The 19481-nt window shown below is 35.0% G+C and overlaps 1 protein-coding gene across 2 annotated transcripts in view; it reads right to left on the reverse strand.

Annotated features, from left to right (window-relative positions):
* Positions 1-17882, reverse strand: part of LOC138696427 (uncharacterized) — a 156634-nt gene extending 138752 nt beyond the window's left edge. For both annotated transcript variants that reach the window (XM_069821394.1, XM_069821393.1), the window contains exons 1-3: positions 17522-17882; positions 5841-6045; positions 1685-1881 (exon numbers count right to left, since the gene is read on the reverse strand). In XM_069821394.1, coding sequence (XP_069677495.1) covers positions 1685-1881; positions 5841-6045; positions 17522-17661 — 542 coding nt within the window. In that variant the 5' untranslated portion in view covers positions 17662-17882. The remainder of the gene's footprint in view (positions 1-1684; positions 1882-5840; positions 6046-17521) is intronic.
* Positions 17883-19481: the final 1599 nt, after the last annotated feature.

Here is a 19481-nt window from a genome sequence, read left to right on the forward strand (position 1 = left end):
TGCTTTTTAATGTTTCAGTCAGAAAGAATGCATGATCTGTCATATCAAAACAAACTGATAATACGAACAAATCACTGGTGTAATCTGAGTAGCAAGCAGGATTTGTGATCCAAGGCTACACTTTGACTGGTTTTTTTTTTCTTTTTTTTTACTTGTCCGAGATTTTTCTCAACATGAATAATGAATATAATAAATATCAGACATCCTTAGGGCGAATCATAACACTCACATCGCCAAAAACCATTTTTCTATGACCAATTCCAATGCAAGATAATAGAGTAGTTAATACAAAATCATTAAATAACCGACTGAAAAACATTATCAAGGCATTACATAATAATAAAAAAGAAAAATTGCATTCTTTCAATAAGTATACAAATGGATACATTTATCTTGTCCGGATATTTTTGTTACATCTTAATTATAATACTATCAGGAAGGTCTTATTTTTCAGTTAATAGGCCTACAGTATTTTGTCCTCAAGATAATATTGTTCCATTTCATTTAAAGACACGAAAACCACTTATCCTACCTATCACATCCTATGTTTTTTTATTTTCCAATAGCTGAATAGTTATATTTTGGCATTCCATAACAATCGAAATATCCATCTTAGAATCTAGCAAAAATTACATTACTTTTTAAATGCACGATCCACTTCTATTATGTTTTCCACTTACAATATTCTGCTTAAAGCACAAGATATATGCATTACATTCGCGGCTTCTAAACGCATAATCAGTGCAGAATAATTTAGTTATTTTTTCGCAAAAAGATCTTCAATTCTCTTCTTTTTAGAGTATTTAAGTTTATCCGAACTGGTTGAAGTAGGTTTTCCACAAATTTTGAAGCAAGTCTATTTTGAAAAATGTCCGTTCACTGCTGATAAAATATACAACAGTAGAATTGTATTTACATGCGTCTCCTTCTCCCGCAGGGCAAAGACAGTTGCTGCTTCCAACATTGTATTCACTGTCTATCTACAAAACATTAAAGAAAAAATCATTAATCATTCTAGTTTTTACGAGGTAAAGATTTTTTTCATAATGAACATTAATATTATTACAAATTATAACACACTCACCTAAAGTGATATTCGATAGGGTGGAAGTGTAAGATGTTTGTCTTAATTATTACTTCCATCACCACAATACTTTCGTAGTTTCTTCTCATTTCTCGGACATTATTGACATATTCACTTTCATGAATGTTTTGTCCTTTCGCAATTGTACTGGCATTTAAACTTGTGTGATTTACAGAGAAAAATTCATATGTAATTTCAATATCATACATGATTTTAAATTCCTCCACTAGTAAGTTATAATTGAATGCTACTGCACTTCCCCAAGTTCCATACCAGTCGTTGCCGCTAGAGTAGAGTGTACGCTGCCTATGAGGTTCGGACCAATCTTCAAACTGTTGACTAAACTAAATTCTATTTCCTAACAATATAGGAGATATCAATTCAGTGTCCTTCAGAATTTTCCTCCAATTAGAATTATTTCCACGGATTAATTTCAAATGGTAATTAATTACAGAGGACTCTCCTTTTATGATTAGTTTTATAGACTCATACAAAAACTTACAGGATATTTGATGACAATATTAAACAATAAAATGTCGCAAAATGTAACCCCAAGATTAAGCAAGCATTTTCTGAATTTCATATCACAGCACTACTTACTTGTGAGCTTCCTCCAGATCTTCTCTCGGTTGAGCATTATTCTTGCATCCTTCTAAGAAGACGTGGTTTGCTCGTTTATTGTCTCCCATTTTCTCCAGCTCATATGCCCAAGCCATATAAAAGTAAGCATAATATTTACCAATCCCATGTGCATGACACTTTTTATAGACCTCCAAAGGATTGGTAGACATCTCGATCTAAATTAAATGAAATTAGTTGATTACAAAAGAAAGAGCAATTTCGGAGGCATATTTGGTGGGTGGATGAGAAAAATATGTTAACTGCATGAAAGTTGTTTTCAAGAAAAATGATTTTTAAAGTTTAAGTAGTTCCCCAAAATCCTCAGTATTTTTACTTCGTGGTTCTCTTCTAGCATTTGCTGGAATATTGATAACCTTTCTTAAACATATTTGAAAGTCAATTTGAATTTAAGAATGTAAATGAGTTTAAATGTAAGAAGATGCTGTGAAAAATTGAGGTTAAAGCACTTTTCCCTCCCATCTGCCATTTGTTTGAGAATATGTAGTCAAAATTCAAGTTACTAATCTGATATAATTCACAATTCACAAAATGACCCACTTTTCAAGAGGACTTCAAAAACAGAAATAAGTAAAAAGATTACAAGAGGATAGAAGGCTGTAAAGATGTCATAATCACTGCAATCAACATCCACTAATGGGCCAAAGAAAAATAAGAGATATAAAACTGCGAACAAACCTTTTCGCACCTGTCACTTGTCTTAGCATCTTGTGGATTTTTCTTCTGAACAATGATGATTATGTGGATGTCTAATGTAATTTACATTGTAGCTTTAAAGCTTTACAGTATTTATAAGATTTTATATAGTTAATATAATCTTCATAAATTTATTACTTTGTGTTTAGGAGTGCACTGTTAGTCAAACAGCTTCCCATTCAGGTAACCCAAGTTTGAATCTCAGCAGTCCCAAATGGAAATTGTGATGGATAAAGATTGTGTTTCGTGGTAGGTTTTCATGGGGTACTCCCATTTCACCTACCAGTATTCTATCCTTGTGATGTGGTGCTATATAGATTGTCTACCAAGGTATACTAAGGACATCATGGCAGCAGAAAGTTCTAGTTACAGTAAGTCATCCTAGTCAAAGTCGAATACTCATTATTGGATATAAAAAAATGTTGTGTTTACAATAGGTTTTACTTAGCTAAATCACTGTAAGATGAACGTTTTCATTGTTAATACTGAGTAAGTATAATTAACAGCTGCCTTTCTCTTTGATATAAGATAGTGTGAAAGATATTTTTGGCCGACCATATTTTTTAACAACCTTACCAATGTTGTTGGTAGGTCTTATACGTTAAACTTATTATAACACATGTGCGGTAAATAAATAACAAATGAATAACACCTATCGACAAGTACGAATATTAACAAATGAATGACACCTATCGACAAATAAACAGCAATTACACACAAAAATTTTAGCGTCCAAAAACAAACTATTTATTTAAATTAAAATGATTAATAATAATTTATTTCTTTATTAATATTGGCCAAAAAATTGTATGCAATACTTGTGTTAAGTGTATAACAGAATCTTGGAAATAGAGAAGACAAGACAACTCTAACTTTTCCTCGATTCTGTTATAATGCACTTACCATGCTTGTATTGCAATATATTAATACAGAACATATTGTTCTCCTCCACATATATTTCCCTGTATTACTCTTTGTACACAAATACATGGTAATAATAAAATTAATAAAGAAAACTAATAAATACAAGATACATATCTATATTGTTCTTTTTATAAAATATGATTGATTCATGTGCTGTAAGGGTAATTTATAAAATAACAGAAAAATTTCAAGTTGCTAAAGGATTTAAGCACTGGGTCATTCCACGAAAATGCGACATTTTCACGAAAAATAAAAATCTCACGAATCTCTGCTTGTTATATGTCATTTTTTTCGTTATGATCCGAATTTTTTGAATCTGATAACACTCATTGTGTAACAACACGTATGTGGGAGAAAAAGCGCCAAGAAGTCTGTGGTTTAAGAGCGAAATGATCTACTAGAAATCACATATTTGAATGCACATTTAAGGCAAATAAATCATTACTTCGGTATTTAAATGCAATTAATAATGAAGTGCGGATCTTTGTTAATAATTACAATGCATAGAAACCGTAATACAATGATTATTTCGTGCTTGATTGCAATTATTACGAAGAAATGTTGAGAGTTCGTGTGTCACGCTCAAATGGACATTTGTTTATATTTCTTCAAAACCATTTCATTTTTTCATGTTTCATAAATGTAAAAGTGAGACGTATCACATAACAATCAACTTCTTATATGGACAACATTTTGATTTATGTACGTATTCTACAAGAAAAACACGTGACACACGTAACACAATGACTGTGACACACGAACAAAAATGTTATGTTCGTGTATCACTAAGGTTTATCTTAAAATCCAGTTACAATTTTTGTTGTTATTGGAAGTCTTTACGTCTAAACATAATTAGCAGTGGAATTTCAAATATTTATTATTAATTTAGATAATTGTGTGTGCGTGCACACGCACCTGTGCGTTTTTTTTTTTTCAAAGTACATAAACTGTAAGTTAAACACTCTTGAAAATGTATGTTCCATAACTGTTGTAAGGGGAAAAGGAACTGGCCACACTATCCCATTATCTCCTGGCCTAGTTGCCTCATAAGTGGTGCCTTCTTGATATCACTTGCGAGGTTCACACCTGTCTTTGGACAGACTAAACAACTGTTGTAAAAATATAGTGTGTAGGCAATTTATGCCTAAAGTTGGTATAAAATATTTATTATTTTTTTTAATTCCTTGAATTAAAAACTTAAACTGATTTATGTTAATTTATTTCATATTAAAAACAAGCTTATGCAGTACATTTATATCGTAAATAGGTAGCCACCATACTAAGCCTGTGTATAAAGAAACTGGTGTAATTATTTGCACATTAGGTAAATGGTACTAAATTTCTGATATTAATTTAAAATCGTTTTATTTAATAACATTAATTAATTTACCCCAGGTATCATTTAGCAATTCTAAAAGTTAGGCCTTTTTAAATCTTTATTAGTTTTTCTATTGATATAAATATTAATACATTTGAACATTTTTTGATAGTATTTTCAGGAATTTAAGTTGGCCTGATTACTTGGTTGCGTTTTTTCCGAGGTTTTCTCCAACCATAAGGCGAATGTCAGGTAATCTATGGCGAATTCTCGGCTTCATCTCGCCAAATACCATTTTGCTATCACCAATCCCATTGACACTAAATAACCTAGTGGTTGATACAGTGTCGTTAAATGACCAAGTAAAAAAAAAGACGTCAAATATAGGCTACATATGAAGTTACAAACTCTTGTGGTGGCGAAGAATTTAAAGTGTCTGTGATGTCTAAGGAAGGGAAGTACTACAAATGGTTGACATATTGGTATATTTGTCACATGACATTACACAGGAAATATCACCACATATGGTTGTAAACAACCATGGATATTTTAAATTTAAAAGTGTATTTTAGTGCAATCTAGTGTTGTTTTGTATAATAAGAACTGTAGGCATACTGTATAAGTCTTCCACAAGAAGTGATGTATTTATAGTGCATTTAAAACAATTAGCAACCAACATGACAGAAATGTTCGTATGTCACGTTCGTGTGTCACAACACATTTGGAATATTTTGTTTCTTAATGGCACTGTTAATTTTTTTTAAAGTTCGAGATTTAGCAGTTACATGTACTACACAAGTGTCTTAATTGTTTGGAAAATAACTGAATGCATTTATGTCATTTGGCACAATATGAACATTTTCCATTTTGGTAATAAATCTAGTGGCAAGAAAATGTTCGTATGTGTCACCATACAATATTTAATATTTTTTGCATTATTAATTATTCCTTTTCATTAAGAATTTTTGTTTATATTTAGGAATACTTATGTTAAAAGACAGTAATGTCTTTTTCATGAATTACTAAGTATTTAATTAAATATCCTGTGAAGATCATAGTTAGGTACTTAAAAAAATGTTACGTGTGTCACTATGGAATGACCCCACTTGCATTGGCATATAGAATATCCGATTTAAATAACAGACACAAATAATGAAAACAAAATAGCCAAAATCTTACATATCTAATCCATAGTTCCATGTAACGTTTGTCCTGTAAGTATCGTTCATCATCTTTGAATTGTGTGAGGCATCTCTCCAGCAACAGATATAATTTCCCTTCTCGACAATCTCTCAAGAAACTTTGCTCCACCCATAAAATATATTCATACCACAATTCTAAAGGATCATCACCTTCGTAAGTCCTGAGTAAAGTCTCATACTTCCTGCAACAGGGAAAAAAATTCACATATTTTATTATGTCAAGACATTCTCGATTACATTAAAATTATATACTACATTAGTAACAGCACAAAAATGTGGTAGAACTCATACCATCCAGTTGCACCAAGTGTTTTGGTGAAATTTACGAGGTCATCACAATAAAATCTAAAATAAATGTGCCCAATAGAGTTTCAATAGAATTTTAAATACAAATATGTAAAACATTTTTCTCAAAGTATCAGCAGTGATACAAATACATAACACTAAAAAATACATATTGCTATTAAAATCTCAAGTGAAATGTTCATCCATACAGATCCAATCAGGAAAGAAAATTGTTTGTTAGGTACTTCTCATTCTTAGTTATTCCATATCAAATCAAACAGTGCTATTGTTCATGCATTTCAAACTGGCGACTCAAGGTCAAGCAATGGACTGCATTTGCCACGTGTGCTTAGCCCAATTTTGAACCATACTCCTCAACTAAAGTCAGCTGGGACAGCCGGAATTACCAGTGCTTCAGTTTACAGTTCAGTGACTCATGCATGGTTTGTACTTTTGTACATGACTTCGATCCGCCAGTTCGAACTGCACAGATTATAGTATATTATGGGGACTAGATTTTTAGGTTTCCACAATGGGTAAATCTTTTATGATCATGGAATAGCTGTTTTTTTTAAGCATTTTATAGTTTTATGGAAAATATATAACCAACTCTCACATAAACACAGAAAATTGAGGAAATACACCTCTTCAAATGAGTATTATTTTCTTTCAGTTCATATACCCACTGACACTTCAATCAATCAATCTTCTTAATGTATCCAGCTGTTTGCTGACAACATAAGGTCCACTAGAATCTTTTCAGTTCTTGTTTTTCATGAGAAATGAGGGGTATTTTGATCAGTGTTCAATATAGATGCCTGCTGCTAGTAGCCAGAGTTGGTGTAGTCGATATATACTGCAGAGCTATGTTTTCTGAAACTGGTACTGATGATTTTAATTGACTTCTTTTGTGGTTTATGGATGGACAGTATAGAAGAATGTGTTCCAGTTCTTCATCATGATTATTATACCATAGACAAGTAGGAATATCAGCAGGGCAGGTATTTAGGGAGATCGCGAAAATCACGACATAATTGATATACCTACAATAGATTTTACTAATCTTTTACGAATTAAGTGATTCTGATTAATAATATGCGGATAAAACAATCGCGACAAATCGCCAAATAGAGTTCTAATAGCGAACTATGAGCACATTTGCGAATTATTACTATTACGTCGTTTTATAGCGAATTTCATATTGAGTTTTGAGGCTTTTTTTTTTCGGATTTTTTTTTTTACTTGAATTTGTTACATATCCAAGTAAGCTATTGTCGGCCCATCAGATTTGTGCCCTCCGTAAGATATGCGAAATGAACCCTAATTCCTTCTCACAGCCTCGGTAATTCATTTCTCTCCCTGCAGTCCTATCTCTCTCCCTTTCTCTCCCCCACTACTCACAATTTTGAGTCTTCTTGCGGGACAGTTTATTTGTACTTGCAGTCTAGTGTTGTCAACTCAACATGAATACTGTAGCACGGAGTGGTGAAAAAAATATTATTAAGCAAGTAATGGCATTTTTCGATGAAGAGAAACAAACAGATCAATACATGTTTCCTGTAAATCAGGCAATGAAAAGAGCAGCTGCGATCACAGGTTAGGCTTATTTTATTTCAATTGATTACGTATTAAAATTACTTACTTAACTAATACTAATATAAGACAACATTTTTATGTAATTTATAATTTATATAGGCAGGTCAGAGCACCTAATAAAGAAAATCAGGAGAGAAGGAGTCTGTGCACGAGATGAAAAGCTAGAATCACCAGGGAAGAACAAACCAAGGAAACCTTTAATTCTTGTAGATGATATGGACAGATATATTTTAAGAAGAAAGATACAAGAATTTTATACCATGCAGAAAGAAGTTCCAACTTTGAAGAAATTATTGAAGGTTGCGCGAGAACCAATAAATTTCCAAGATGGGAGAGAAATATTAAGGATTAACAGAAGAGGAAGTAGCTAGATTTGTTATCAACTTGGGTGAAGACAGTAGCAGCAGCAGCAATAGTAGTGACTCAGATTCAGATATGTGCGGGATATGCCCTCTGTAATTTCATGCATAATACAAGTCTTGGTCTTTCGTAAATATGTAAATTATTTTCATAAGCATAAATTAGAACTCCTGCAATTATCAGTATGTTATGTTATGTAGTATGTAAATAATAAGATCGTAGCTTATAGTAACTTCGCCATAGCCAGTCCCTAGCCCGCATGAGAAAGAAAGAGGGTACATAACTATGTGTTCATTCATTCCTACAATTTTATAATTTTATTAAGACTTCAAGATCACGTTCCAAACTTAACAAAATACGATAATGAGGTGAAGGAGAAGTATTTATAACGAAAACATTTCTCTTTAAAAACGAAATACTGTAGATTCCCTTCACGTAATTTCCATTTAACCAACAAATATCCACTGTAATCATATAATTATTTCTAAATAATCGTAGAAGTCAATCAGCGTCATTAGACCTTGCTTACTTACTTATTGGCTTTTAAGGAACCCGGAGGTTCATTGCCGCCCTCACATGAGCCCACCATTGATCCCTATCCTAAGCAAGATTAATCCAGTCTCTACCATCATATCCCACCTCCCTCAAATCCATTTTAATATTATCTTCCCATCTACGTCTCGGCCTTCCTAAAGGTCTTTTCCCCGCCGGCCTCCCAACTAACACTCTATATGCATTTCTGGATTCGCCCATACATGCTACATGCCCTGCCCATCTCAAGCATCTGGATTTAATGTTCCTAATTATGTCAGGTGAAGAATACAATGCGTGCAGCTTTGCGTTGTGTAACTTTCTCCATTCTCCTGTAACTTCATCTCTCTTAGCCCCAAATATTTTCCTAAGAACCTTATTCTCAAACACCATTAATCTCTGTTCCTCTCTCAAAGTGAGAGTCCAAGCTTCACAACCATATAGAACAACCGGTAATATAACTGTTTCATAAATTCTAACTTTCAGATCTCTTGACAGCAGACTAGATGACAAAAGCTTCTCAACCGAATAATAACAGGCATTTCCCATATTTATTCTGTGTTTAATTTCCTACTGAGTATCATTTATATTTGTTACTGTTGCTCCAAGATATTTGAATTTTTCCAGCTCTTCGAAGGATAAATCTCCAATTTTTATATTTTCATTTCGTACAATATTCTGGTCACGAGACATAATCATATACTTAGTCTTTTCGGGATTTACTTCCAACCCTATCGCTTTACTTGCTTCAAGTAGAATTTCCGTGTTTTCCCTAATCGTTTGTGCATTTTCTCCTAACACATTCACATCATCCGCATAGACAAGAAGCTGATGTAACCCATTCAATTCCAAACCCTCTGTGTTATCCTGAACTTTCCTAATGGCATATTCTAAAGCAAAGTTAAAAAGTAGAGGTGACAATGCATCTCCCTGCTTTAGTCCGCAGTGAATTGGAAAAGCATCAGATAGAAACTGGGCTATACGGATCTGCTGTAAGTTTCACTAAGACACATTTTAATTAATCGAACTAGTTTTTTGGGGATACCAAATTCAATAAGAATATCATATAAAACTTCTCTCTTAACCGAGTCATATGCCTTTTTGAAATCTATGAATAACTGATGTATTGTACCCTTATACTCCCATTTTTTCTCCAATATCTGTCGAATACAAAAAATCTGATCAATAGTCGATCTATTACACCTAAAACCACACTGATGATCCTCAATAATTTCATCTACATATGGAGTTAATCTTCTCAAAAGGATATTCGACAAAATTTTATACGACGTCAACAAAAGTGATATTCCTCGAAAGTTACTACAGTTAGTCTTGTCCCCCTTCTTAAAAATACAGTAGGTACGATTATGGACTCCTTCCATTGTTCTGGTACAATTTCTTTTTCCCAAATTGCAAGTACAAATTTATAATTTCGCTAGATAATGTGCTTCCACCCTCTTGTATTAATTCTGCTGGAATTGATCAATACCTGGAGACTTGTACTTTTTCAGATTTTCTATTGCAATTTCGACTTCAGAAAGTGTGGGTTCCGGTATAAATGGCTCAGCAGTTTGTATTTGAATTTCGTCCTGATCATTTCTATTTGGCCTATGTATATTTAGTAGTTGCCCAAAATAGTTTTTCCATCTGTTCAAGATTGGATGAGAGTCTGCAAGCAAGTCACCATTCTCATCCTTAATTACGTTTACCCTTGCCTGGTATCTGTTTTTAAATTCCTTTATACCCTTATATAAATCTCGAATGTTTTTATTCTTACTATTTGTTTCTATCTCATTCAGTTTTTCCTTCAAGTAATCTCTCTTTTTATTCCTAAGTGTACAACTTGCTTCCTGTCTTTCATTGAAATAATTATCTCTATTCTCCCTATTCGGCAAGGTTCGTGGTCTGCTGTTTGACGTGGTGGGAGGAAAGCTGCTGGAATGGAGTGAGTAATGGCATTAACTTTTCCAAAAACGACGACAGCGCTGAAGGTGCACAGATCCGATGGTCCGAAAATACATTACATGTTATTCCAGGTGTTCTGATTACATTAGATAACTATAAAGACTGACATTTCAACATTTCACTAATAATTTTAAAGTATTAATGTGAGGGCTGCAAGTTTTTTTCGTTTTTAATGAATGTGTGTTAAATACAGTTTCAATCCAACAATATCTATTGGCCTTACCGCACCTTTACTGGAACCCAACGAACCTTTAATGTTAAGTATTTGGAAAGTAATATTCGTACGGAGTTAATATTCCAATTCCAAAATAATTGTATTTTCCACCACTGGTTCCCATCAACAAACAATGAGATCACATTGTGACTGCTGTTCATGAAGATTCGTTAGTTGCAACAGATAACCAGCACTTAATGTGTCAACATGAGCATCAAGAAGCATTTGGTGCATAAGTCATCCTACTTCAGCAGGCAAGTGAAGCAGCAGCTGCACTATATGTCACAAAGCACTATGACTCTGCACATCCTCGTGAGTATCCAAGACAATGGAGGCAACGAAGTCAGAACCAACAGTGATGCAGAGACATCTGTGTGGCAGAGGTGATCATCTGTACACGATAGTGTCTCCTCATCACCACTTATATCAACCTGGGTGAGTCTCTTCGCAAAATCGAGTATTTCCAATCCCACCACCTAACCACAGCCCTAACACTGGCTACATCAATCACATTCTAGCCACAAAAAGTTGCCACAACATGCCTATCATGCTCACCAGCAATTTCAACATAAACATATCCAGAAACAAGACAGACAGACTTCCTTGATGTGTGTGGCATGTTTGGTTTACAGCTGCTTCAACAAGAAAGCTACAACACTCTGTAGCTCAGCAGAAGACAGTTTCAGACAGTATGAAGTTTGTGGAGGAAGAGCGCATCCTTCATTTCGTGTGACGTCAGGCAAGAGCATTGTAATGCAAAGTTGCCTACATAAACGGCGCTGTGACTGGAGAATTAGTGAACTTCTGATCGACTATCTAGCATGTTAAACACAACATCACATAGGAAATTACGAAACTATATTATGCACTTCATTTATTAAAATATTTTATGATAGGCTTATGGACTTCCGATTAACCATTCAGTCCACTCCCTCCATTATCATTAATAATACTGGTCAACAAAATTAAACATTTTTTTTTTTTCTGTTAAAAGACAAATAATGGGTGATTCTTATAGCATTTTTCGTGCTGATTTCAAGTATTTTTCAAAATGTTTCTATCACGTAGGGTTTTTGAGTAATTATATGAAATGTAATTCAAATTTTTATAGTATTTATACCTTGCAACATTTTACCTAAAATCATATTTATTAACCTAAAATGTGTGTGAAATAGATTTTTGGCTGCACTTGGCTTGGGAAACATCTCTTTTGAATGTCCAGCAGCAGTCTGCCAGAAAATTTGGACTCCATTTTCCCTGGTAGCACCTTTCCATTTCAGAAAAATCCTGATGAAAAATGCTCCTCATGTTCATCGCTCACTACTCAAAGGTTTTTAGGAAAGAAAAATAGGTGAGAATCCAAGAAGTTATTTTGAGAGATATATTACACCCCATCATGTTATAGTTCTGAATCAGCTCGCTAACAGTTTCTCTGTAATCACCTGATCTGTGGTTCCTAGAAAGTAACAGTCTGTTGAACGATCCTTAGGTTCCTGGCATAGCATTGAAACAGGAAAAGGCATAAGACAGGATCCTTTTCACCAATCAGTTAATACTAACTCTCGCAGTCTTATGAGGAATAAAATTTATTTTTATGAAATCTGACTTCACAGGCAACAATGTTCTAAAGTTATAGGTCAATTTTTAAAGCAATAAAATGAAATATTTTAAATATTTTCTGTCCATTAGCATGTTCAGAACTGCATATAACAATAAAAATAAATCAATTTTTCTAACATTACAAAAAAATGGTGGATGGTAGAAAAATTCTGACTTCATTTTTGGAATCAACAGATGAAATTACATAAAAAAAACAGCAGAAAGTTTAGGTACATTTAACAAAATCACTGTTGGTTATATGTTCTACTGCATTCTACATCCCAAACAACCTTGTTTCTGATGTAAACAAGGAGTGTCAGTCACCTAGTGTACACTCTTTATGATTGGAGATAGGATGACTCTTTATGATTGAAGATAGGATGATTTACGCATGTTTAATTAATATGTTTCCAAAGAAAGTGTGTATACGTATGCATCCAATGGCTACCTATTTCATCTTCGTGATTTGGATTCTGCATATTGAGGATAGATGGCAGGATTATGACTCAGTTTTAAGTTGCACGCCACTTCAGTGGGCCATGCCATGCATGATGTGTATCTGTGGAGAGTTATGTCGTGTATTTGGATGAATGTATGTGTAAGTGTAGTGTAGGGAATGAGTGAGGATGATGATGATAAAAACAAGGAATGGAAAAGGGGAAACCAGTACCAGCACATAGCCTACTCCTGTTGAATAGCACCAAGGAGCCGCCAGGCTTAATATCCCTCTCCACTGGACGAATCACTATCAACAGTGGCATACACCTTCTCTTCATATGCACTGCAGAGAGATTCGGAATTTAACCCAGGCATACTGGTGCACAATCTAGTAATTAGAAGTTGTGCACCATCTCTCCTAGTACCGAGGAAGAAAGGGGTCCATTTTGAAACTGAAAACTGCAATGAACCTGACTCAACAATGGATACGCCTTGCTCATTACACTTACTTACTTTCGTAAAAATCGTTTCCTACTTTAGTTACAACTAAAAAAGTAAATTGTAAATAAGCTCTCCAACAGTTACTAACTAAAAGAGTACTTTACTAAAAGAGTAACTTACTAAAGTAGTAAGAACTAAAGAAGTAATGTTTACTAAAAGAGCAAACATGTGTATGTATGCGTGTATGTGTGTGTGTGTGTGTGTGTGTGTGCGCGCGCGCGTCTTTTTTTTTTTATAAAACTGCAGTGAAGGTACTAGAATGAGAGAAAAGACGGAGAAAAAGAAAGGAAAAGTGTAGATATGAGAGAAAAGAAAAGAAAAGAGTGAAGAGTTTTTATTCCCTACCTCTTTAGTTCCACAATCGCGTAAGACATGAGTTAATGCATAACTGGCATATATGAAAAGCTGGCGACTCAGGTAAGCCATTTGTTTCAGGACTTTTATAATCTTCCAAGACAGCTACTTCCAAATACCACAATTTTCTACATTCTAACTACTGCCATTTCACAGCATGATTGGAGTAAGAGAAAAGCTCTAAATGGAATTAAGGAAGAATATGTGTTGAAAACTGCTGCATATGGTAATCTGGAATTATTTCTGCTAAGCTCCAAAATACTACTGAAATTCATCATGAAAAAATATCAGACAATGCTTATATCAAAGCCTATAATAGGAAACAACAACCAGGTGAATTAACACAAATGTAATTCGCATAACAGCTAAGTACCTGTTATGGTAAAGTTTGACAAGAATTGGTACTGGCTCAGAGCAAAGAAGATAAGACTTGTTTATAAAGTTAATGACAAAGTTACGATTCATTCACCAGAACTTATAAATGCAAGCACAAGAAATATTAGTCCACCGTTGTGGCTGAGGGGTTAGCGAGTCTAATTCCGAACCCAGCAGGCCCGCGTTCGATCCCTGGTCAGGACGAGTTGCCTGGGTGAGGTTTCTTTGGGGTTTTTTCCCCTCACTCCTATGGATGAATATCAGGTAACTTTATTAGGCGATTGGAACCCCACTCATCTTCGCCACTTTCTTTCCTCCCCTATCATCCTTCCATTCATCATCCCGTTACTTCTTCTGGTTTTCAGATTGCTCTACAGGTAGCCCTCCGAAGCTGCTGGCTCTCTCGACCAGCCTCCGTGGATTATATTCATGTGATGATGGATAGCATCTGCAATGGAACCCGGGGCAGACCTTCTCGGGGGAGGACTTCCACCTCGGACCGTTAAGGGATCCTTGGGAGGGGTTGCCAAAGCAAGAGTGGTGCATGGACTCTGTTGGCTGTAGGGACTGGTCGTTAAGGGGGTCAAGTGGTTAGGTCGGTGCGCATAGAGGATAGGTGGGCACGCAACTCATCCCATACAGGGGGGTGTACAATAGACCTCAGATCGTAGTGCGTGGGATGTTCCCTCCCTCTCTCCTAACAAGAAAAAAAAAAGAAAGATTAATTGAGGGCTTTGCCGGAAGAAAGGCGGATAGACTTATACGCTCTTCTTTGGGAAACGGTTTAAAATGTAGTGAATAATTATAGTAGCGAAATTTTGTTTTGATTGTACTGTACATACCTGCAGGACAGGGCTGCGTGCGTGTATAGATTTTATTCAAGTGCGTTTTAAAATCTTAGACTGCATGTATCTCAATTCGCCATATTGACGTATACGCTCTTTTTCCGGCAAACCCCTCAATTATAGCCTATGTTTCCAAATACATCTGACTCCGATTCTGGCTGATATGTACATATAAGTTATCAGGCAGTACATCTCACGGATTCCCCATCTCACTTGACAATATGTATAACAGAAAAAACAATAATTGTTTATATAGGCATAGACAGTTCTACAGCAGTCAGCGCTCAGGACAGACGTGTGCGAGAAGCTCTGTTAGTTAGAAGGGTATATAGTGAGGTCATAGACCGGAGTGTAGCGAATTCCGAACAGAAAAAATGGAGGTTATAATGAAGGAGTTGAAAGAAAAAGTCGAGGATTTCAGCAGGAAGATGGAAGAAATGCAGCTAGAAAACATACACATAAAGAGGAAATTAAAATTCTGGGAGGATAAGCAGAGGAAGAAGAACTTAGTATTTTTCGGCGTAGAAGAAATGGAACAGGAAAAGAACGAGACAACGTACGACACTGTATTCAAAGTGTGCTGGGAGGTTTTCAACATGGACGTGAGCGACGGACAAATTGAAGAAGCCTACAGGGTCGGAAGAGGGTTGAATCGACCTATCGTGGTCAAATTAAAAAACTTGTTAACAAAGGAGAAAATTCTGTATAGAAGAAAGTGCTTAAAAAACTCAAACATTCGACTCGAGTTGGACTATGATTATGAGACGAGATATAGAAGAAGATTGTTGCTACCGTTTATGTGGGCGGCTAGGAAGAACGGACATTTTGCCAGACTGTATGGAGATAAATTGAATATCAATAATGAGATTTTCGATCTAGAATTTTGTTTCGAAAATTTGAATCAAAAGGAATTGGAGTCCGATGTTATAGAAGGAAACAGGAGGGACTTGAAAATGAAAATGAGGAAGATTATAAACAAGCAAATGGGCGGAAGAAGTGAGATTAGTAGCCAAGGAAGTGTGGCAGAAGTTTCAAGAAGGAATTCAATTAGCTCAGGGCAATCCGAAGCGAGAGCAGTAACCACACAAGGAATGTTTGAAACAGCAAATTCAGGAAGAATGGAAGCAGACACGTATGACGTCACTGAAAGGAGAGACGTGTGGTCGCAAATAAGTCCGTCACCATGCAAGCAACAGTCACAGAAGACTGCTGACAATAGCGGAAGGGATAAGATGACGAATCAGCTGACAGCGGGAGGAGTAGGTCATAGAAAACAGGTCAAGAAGGTGGTTAAGAAGAAACTAGCAAGACATCCGGAGCCGACAAAGAGGGGAAGTAAAGAAGATTTGGGTAGTCCATCTACTTGTGAGGGAAAGGAAGGAAATAAGGAACCGCAGAACTACAGTCTACGAAGTTGGTGCTTAAGGGGGTGGAGTGATAAAAGTGTGTCAAAAGACATAGAAACAATAAAGTGAGTGTTCAAGGAGTAAGAGTAACTAGCAAAATAATCGGAGGGAGAATATATGAACGAATAAGTGAATTAGTGTCCAGAGAAACAATAGTTGATAAAAGAAGTGACTAGAGAAAATTAGAAGTGTTTGTTAATAGTAATTGGTAGTGAAATGTTACTAATATTGGAGTGTCGACTAAGTTAGCGTACAATCAGAGAAATTGAAATGTTATGAAGACAGCAAGTATTTTAATGTAAGTTTACGAATGAAGGTTGAGTTGACTTACAAAAATAGTGGCAAACGGAAAATTTATCGGGGTGAAAGGGAACAGTTTAACAAAATAAACATGTGATTCAGTGTTTAATGGAGAAATAGGGGATAAGAGTGATGACAGAAGTGAGGAGAGGTAGAGCTGATTGTAAGTTAGAGAGGAAAGTGAATGAGTATGATTAAATAGTGTTAGTAAAAGTTAGTTCAAAATTATGGAAATTTTAGACGATAGGAAGTACTTCAAATATAAGTAAACAATAAAAGTGGTGAGGTGTTCATTAGAAAGAAGGGAAAATTTTAAGGGGAGAGGTTAGAAAGCAAATTGTGAGTATGTATTATAGTAATAGAGGTAACAAAGGTAAAACAAGATGACTGCACATGTCAATGAAAGTTTATTGTAATCAGAAGGTAATGGGGAGCACGAATACAGAGATGTGGTGGCGACCCATTACCAAATAAGAGTTGTAGAAATAAATATATCAATATCAATATCAATATAGGCATAGATATATAACATATATTTATATATCTTAAGTCTGCCTATTGTAATATGTTACTAGTCAGCGATGTATGCAATGAACGAGGAAAACAACTGGCCTCTCTAATCCATTAACTCCTCGCTTAGTTGCCTCATGAGTGGTCTCATTGTCACGAGGATGAAACCTGTCTTCGGACATTTGACTAAACAACAATCTATTCAAACGTCAAAGCTGAAATTTAACAACGCTGCCAATTTACTAAACATATTTAATAAGTGGAATATGATTAACAGTCTAAATTGTACAAATTTTGGGGCCCACTAAAATGAAATAAGAGCCTCAAAGGACTCTTGACATTCAAAATACTGGGAACAAATGAACTAATTAATACTCACTCTCTTTGTCTGAGAAGTTCGTGATGTGCTTCCACATCAACCTGTGCTAGTAGTGCGTTTCCTAACTGAGAAATCATTCGTCCTTTTTTCAGTGGTTGGACGTTTTCTTTAGACAAGTCCAATTCCTCAGCTGGATTCATCTTTCAAAATGTTAACACACAGGCCTATCTTTGTTGTTCTGGATGTAATTAAACTACTAAATTACTGGAAATCTAAAAAAAAAATACTAAAACTGAAATTACCACACCCATATATGACCAATCATATTATGTTTAGAACTCAATTGAACCTGAAACACAACTTTTGGGGAAAAAAAAACTCCAGTACACATTTGAACTATTCAAACCGCCATCCGAAATCCCATCCATTCTCTCCCATTATGCGTTAGCAAGACTCGTAACCAATCACAAGGAACCAATGGTTACGTAGTAACCAATGAAATTTAAAATCACAAAGCGCGAAAAGGGTGCTTTTAATGATATGTTCTACCCGTTCTATCAAAATGTCGTACATGGATTTCACCTTACGACTTTTGCATGTAGCGCTCCTAGCGGCCGGACCTCTCAAATCTGGCGGAAATTCAAAATCTTCATTTAATTTACGGGACTGGATGAGGAAATTAGAGTTCGTAAGATGCATATTTTGTTCGGTATTTAGCTTAAATGTACTGCGGGCTAAAGCAGGGAGATGCACTATCACCTTCATTTTTTAACTTCGCTCTAGAATATGCCATTAGGAAAGTTCAGGATAACACAGAAGGTTTGGAATTGAACGGGTTACATCAGCTTCTTGTCTATGCGTATGACGTGAATATGTTAGGAGAAAATCCACAAACGATTAGGGGAAATGCGGAAATTCTAGTTGAAGCAAGTAAGCCCCTTACACACTTGCAGAGTTTTCGCCAGCGAGAAATGTGTTGCGAGAAAATTAAAAAATTGATAACATGGATTCAAATGGACGTCCACACACTGGAAGAGATTCTCGCTCGAGGAAAAAACCACAGTCTACTATATACAGTCACGAAGCTTAATACTTACTAAATATGCAAACGTAAACAGTTGAAATATGTATCCATAGAAAGTTGCTCACCACCAGGATCGCTACTATCGCCTCATCACAGACTCTTTCCCTAGCAGACCATAAAATGTATTGTACTTTCGATATCGTGTCCTTTTGAAAAAATTAACACCTTCCTTCCACTATTTAAATGTGAAATACATAACGTTTATATATTATTTTCATAAAAATATATTATATTCTAAAAACGCATCTTCCTGGATCTTTCGGAAGGATAACTCTAACCTATTTTTCTTACAATTTATAGTACTACAAACGTCTCCTTGCCCCATGTTATTATTCAAATTATTGTATTTTAGCTATTTAGAGTTATTACAACCGATAATGAACTTTTCACAAAAATGCGAAATACGGCACTGTCAATGCTTTTTCGATCTAGACCACGCCGTAATGTTTGTTCGGGTTTTCTATTTCAGTGTATGGAGCTCAGTGAAATATTATAACTTTATTGCTTATCATTGCTAAGCTTTATTTAGTGTAATGTGTGTTATAAGTTCCGTTTACTTCTTGCTGCATAATATGTTGCAGAAATAATTACAAAACTGTGTTATTTTAATGTGAAGAGAATTATACATCTTAACATAATCTGTTCGCGTCAACATTTCAAGTTTAGAATGGAAGCTATTTTGAGGTTTAATAAAAAAGAATTTATATTGGGATTTCAATTTAGCTCATCTACCTTCCTTAAATTTTCATATGAATGGCAAGGCATTGGAGATCACTAAATTTAGACAGAAAGGGGCAACTGGTACAGTAAACATAACCTACAATTTCAACATATCTAAATATCGGTGCAGTCCAATTGAAAATTATAGAATCGTGCATAAATGAATGTACAAGAATTTCGCAATATTTAATCGAAATAAAGGCAGGTATTACACAT

The sequence above is a fragment of the Periplaneta americana genome, chromosome 3 (assembly GCF_040183065.1).
Source record: "Periplaneta americana isolate PAMFEO1 chromosome 3, P.americana_PAMFEO1_priV1, whole genome shotgun sequence".
Lineage (NCBI taxonomy): Eukaryota > Metazoa > Arthropoda > Insecta > Blattodea > Blattidae > Periplaneta > Periplaneta americana.